The sequence below is a fragment of the Echinops telfairi genome, unplaced genomic scaffold (genome assembly GCF_000313985.2).
Source record: "Echinops telfairi isolate 266 unplaced genomic scaffold, ASM31398v2 ScPeMD7_1713;HRSCAF=2227, whole genome shotgun sequence".
Lineage (NCBI taxonomy): Eukaryota > Metazoa > Chordata > Mammalia > Afrosoricida > Tenrecidae > Echinops > Echinops telfairi.
In genome coordinates this window covers 17,448,452-17,451,887 of record NW_022105611.1, presented here as the reverse complement: position 1 = coordinate 17,451,887, position 3,436 = coordinate 17,448,452, and the positions used below count along the sequence as shown (strand labels likewise).

Genomic DNA, 3,436 nt, shown 5'->3' with positions numbered 1-3,436 from the left:
ACCCAAGTCTTCCCTGGGAGGAAGTGGCCTGTGGGAAACAGAACCAGGAAGAGAGTGGATGCAGACAAATTCTCTAGGCTCATGTTTAAGGAGTCTGCGTGGCCGAGGTTATGCAAACGAGGTTATGCAAACGGGGGAGAGATGCATTCGCCCCTCACTCTGGTTCCAGTCGCCATGGGAGAGGTGGGCACGTGCATGTCTTGTCTGCCGTTTCTTTAATTTACCCCTCATTCCATTGTGGAGGCTGATCCCCCACAGTGGCACTCGAAGTTGTGGTCAGGGTTGCTCATGATTCCACGTGAGAAGTGGTATCTGAGCTCAGAGAAATGACATGTTCACCCAGAGCCCCCTAACTCCCAAGCAGCAGGGATCAGATTGGTGCTGCTGACTGCTAGTCTGTCCAGCCCCGACCCCTATCGCATTCCAGTGCTTCCAGGTCCCGGGCCAGGCCTGTCTCCACTCCCTTAAGCAGAAATGGCACGAGCCTCTCCCAAACCACAGCTATCTCTCTGCTCTTAGTGATCACAGGCGTGTAGTCTTGTCCCTCCAGGAGGCCCCACCAGCACACTCACTCTCAGAGGCAGAACTAAACCTGCCCCCGCGCAGGGGATGTGTGAAGAAGGGGCACCTCCCATGCCTCTTTAGACCTCAAATCCAGAGCTGGGGCTGGAGGGCAGACTGGAGTCATGCCCCGGTGGTGTTGCATTTGACCAGCCACCTGGGGACACACTGCCGTCTCCGGCTTGTGCGAAGACCAAAAGGACTCATGCTTGGGAAGACCCGTGGTGCATTTAAACTGACCTGGAAAACAAACAGAAGTGAAGGGGCTGGAGGCTAGCTGCTTGCTGTCAGGCAGAGCACAGGACCTCTAAACTGCTGTTCTCTCGTGTGTAAAACGGGGCAAGATCCACTTCATGCGACTGTGAGTCCCGAGAACCGACTCTTTCTTTTTCAGGCTGCGCTGGCTTTTATTCTGTTTCTCCTCCCAGCAGAAACGGGCTCCCTGGGAGCTGCCACAGGTAGTCGCCTCTGGCTGTGCCCGCAGGTTGCAGGTTCCGTGTGACCCAGGGTGTGGCCGGGTCCTGACTGGGGTTGCAGTGATGAGCAGGCACAGAGGCGAGCCCAGTGGGGGTCAGGAGGACGTGGGGGACATTTCCAGCTTGAGTCCTTGCTGGTTAAGGCTTCCCCAGAGACTGAAATCCATCCACTCCTATCTGGCCATCTCCGTTGCTATTACCTGCCTGGAGGAGGTCATTTTCCTCCTTGTCTGGCAGCACCTGGGCTGAAGGGGAGTTCTCCAGAAACTGCTTCAGCACATCTTCCTCAATGAAGCCCCTCCTGTCCTGCTCCAGGATGGCGAACACCTGCTTGATGTGGTCCTTGTCTGGGTTGGAGCGGCCCACCTCGGAGAAGAAGGTGTTGTAGTTGAAGCGGCCAGGATCTTTGCAGCGGGACAGGGCTGTCCCGACGTCCTTTGAGAGGATGATGTCAGTCATCGCCACAGCTAGGCTTCCCAGTTGAGCGGCTGCCTGGGGACGCTGAAATTTTGGAATTCGGCCTGAGTCTCCTGTACCTCTGGAGGTAAGTTTAGCTGTGGGACCGGTCTTCTGGTTTGACTTGGGAAGGGGACTGGACAAGGTCTGAACTCTTCCCAGTCACTTCTCCCCAGGACGCTGCTGAGAAGTCTGGTAACTTTTCGAGAACTGAGTCTTAAACAAGATCCGAGCTCCAAACCACTCACTGCCCTCGAGTCCACTCTGACTCACAGCGACTGTAGGACTGAATATATAACTGCCCCTATGGGTTTCCCAGACCGTCACTCTTGACAGGATTTGAAACCCCCCCCTTTCTTCCTGGAGAGACTGGTGGTTTTGAACTTCTGACCTTGCGGTTGGCAGCCCAGGGCTCCTTGAAGCAAGATCGTACACATAAAGCATCTTCAAACAGCACCAGCATACTGGAGGCACTCAAGACATGTTGGATTCCTTCCTAGGTGTAAAGGTCATGATCTGCAGCAAAGAGGAATCAATACCTTCATTTTATTATTTAAACCGGAGGCTGACCTCCACGTGATGGGCAGGGATGTTAATCTCCAGTGAGCACTGAGATCGCCTCTGATTTTAAAGTGCCAGCCACCATCTATCTTCCAGGGAGACGACGGCAAAGCTGGAAAAAGGGCTTGCAGTTCCTGAGGGAAATGCCCCCGGGTGATGGGGTGGTTTGGAAGCACAGACTTCTCCTTCCACACAGTTTCAGGATTGTTCCCTTTCTCTATAAAAAGGCTGGAGCCGAGATACCAGTAGGCTCTAGAGAGAGCAATGAAAAGTATACGGGTTGCGGTTTGAGAAGAGAAGGCAGCAAAGGGAAAAACACGGCAGGAATGAGTGGGCTTGGAAAGGAAGGGGTGATAAATAGGAGGTGATATATGGTGGGGGTGGGTGGTGAGTCCATGCCAAGGTCGTTATTGGGGGGGGGAGGCCGCAGTGGCAAAGGGATCATGTCTCCAGACTTGGAACGCTTTGGAAGCGAGGCTCTACAAATCACAGACATGGTTCCTCATCACGATGCAGTTAGTGGTGCAGGGTCTGCTTTCCGGTCTGACTGTGGTCTCTCATTTCCTAAACCCAGTGACAGACTGGACTTGGCCATTCGCATTTCACTTCCAAAGGAACCGTCCCGATGGCCAGGCCACAGAGGTACAAGTTCTAGGCTCACGTCATTTAGGGCAGCCCTCGGCTGATGGTCCCTGACTGAGCAAGACGTCCAGAGCTTTCATGGATTGGCCCCTAACTCCCTTTCTATCTTCATCTCTGGATGCTTGCCCCTCCCTCACAACCCCATCCACTCTGAGGTTCTTCATGGTTCTAGAACACACCATTTGTTCATTAAGTCGACCAATCTGGAGCATCTATTAGACATCAGGCACTCGCTTTGGCAGTAGGAACGCAGCCTCAGAGAACCACAGGCCCTAGAACTTCTACAGAAGTGTAGGAAGACCATGTCTGGTAAAGGGAGGTGCCCTTCAAAAGGGTGGGGAGAGAAGGTCTCTCTGAGGAGGTAATAAATGAACCCAAGTGATCCAGGAATGAGCTAAGAGGTACCTGAGGCACCAGCATAAGAAGCTTCTCTGAATGAGCCTGGTGGGTGGAGAAAACTGAAAGGCGAGAGTACTCGTTGGGCAGAATGAAAAAGTCAGAGACCGGGGAGAAGGCCAGAGGCTGGCCTGCACTAGGCCACGGAGGGGCCTGAGCACTCCGGTCAGGGGCTTCGATTCCGATCGAAGTGTGAGGGGAAACTCCTGAGTGTTTTAAGAGGAGCTATGGGATCACTCTATCTGTTGGGTGGAAAATAAGCGTGGTGGGGCCTGGGGATAAGGTAAGAGATGACGGGGGCTTGGAATAGGGGTGGCAATAGCAGCGGTGGTGAGAAACAGCAG

General features: G+C 53.8%; 1 protein-coding gene across 1 annotated transcript; it reads right to left on the bottom strand.

Moving 5' to 3' along the window:
- Window positions 1–1,175: 1,175 nt before the first annotated feature.
- On the bottom strand, window positions 1,176–1,496 carry LOC101651287 (parvalbumin, thymic-like). Its single transcript, XM_004708934.1, has one exon. It carries the CDS (start codon window positions 1,494–1,496, stop codon window positions 1,176–1,178), a length of 321 nt encoding a protein of 106 aa, XP_004708991.1.
- Between the last annotated feature and the right edge of the window lie 1,940 nt (window positions 1,497–3,436).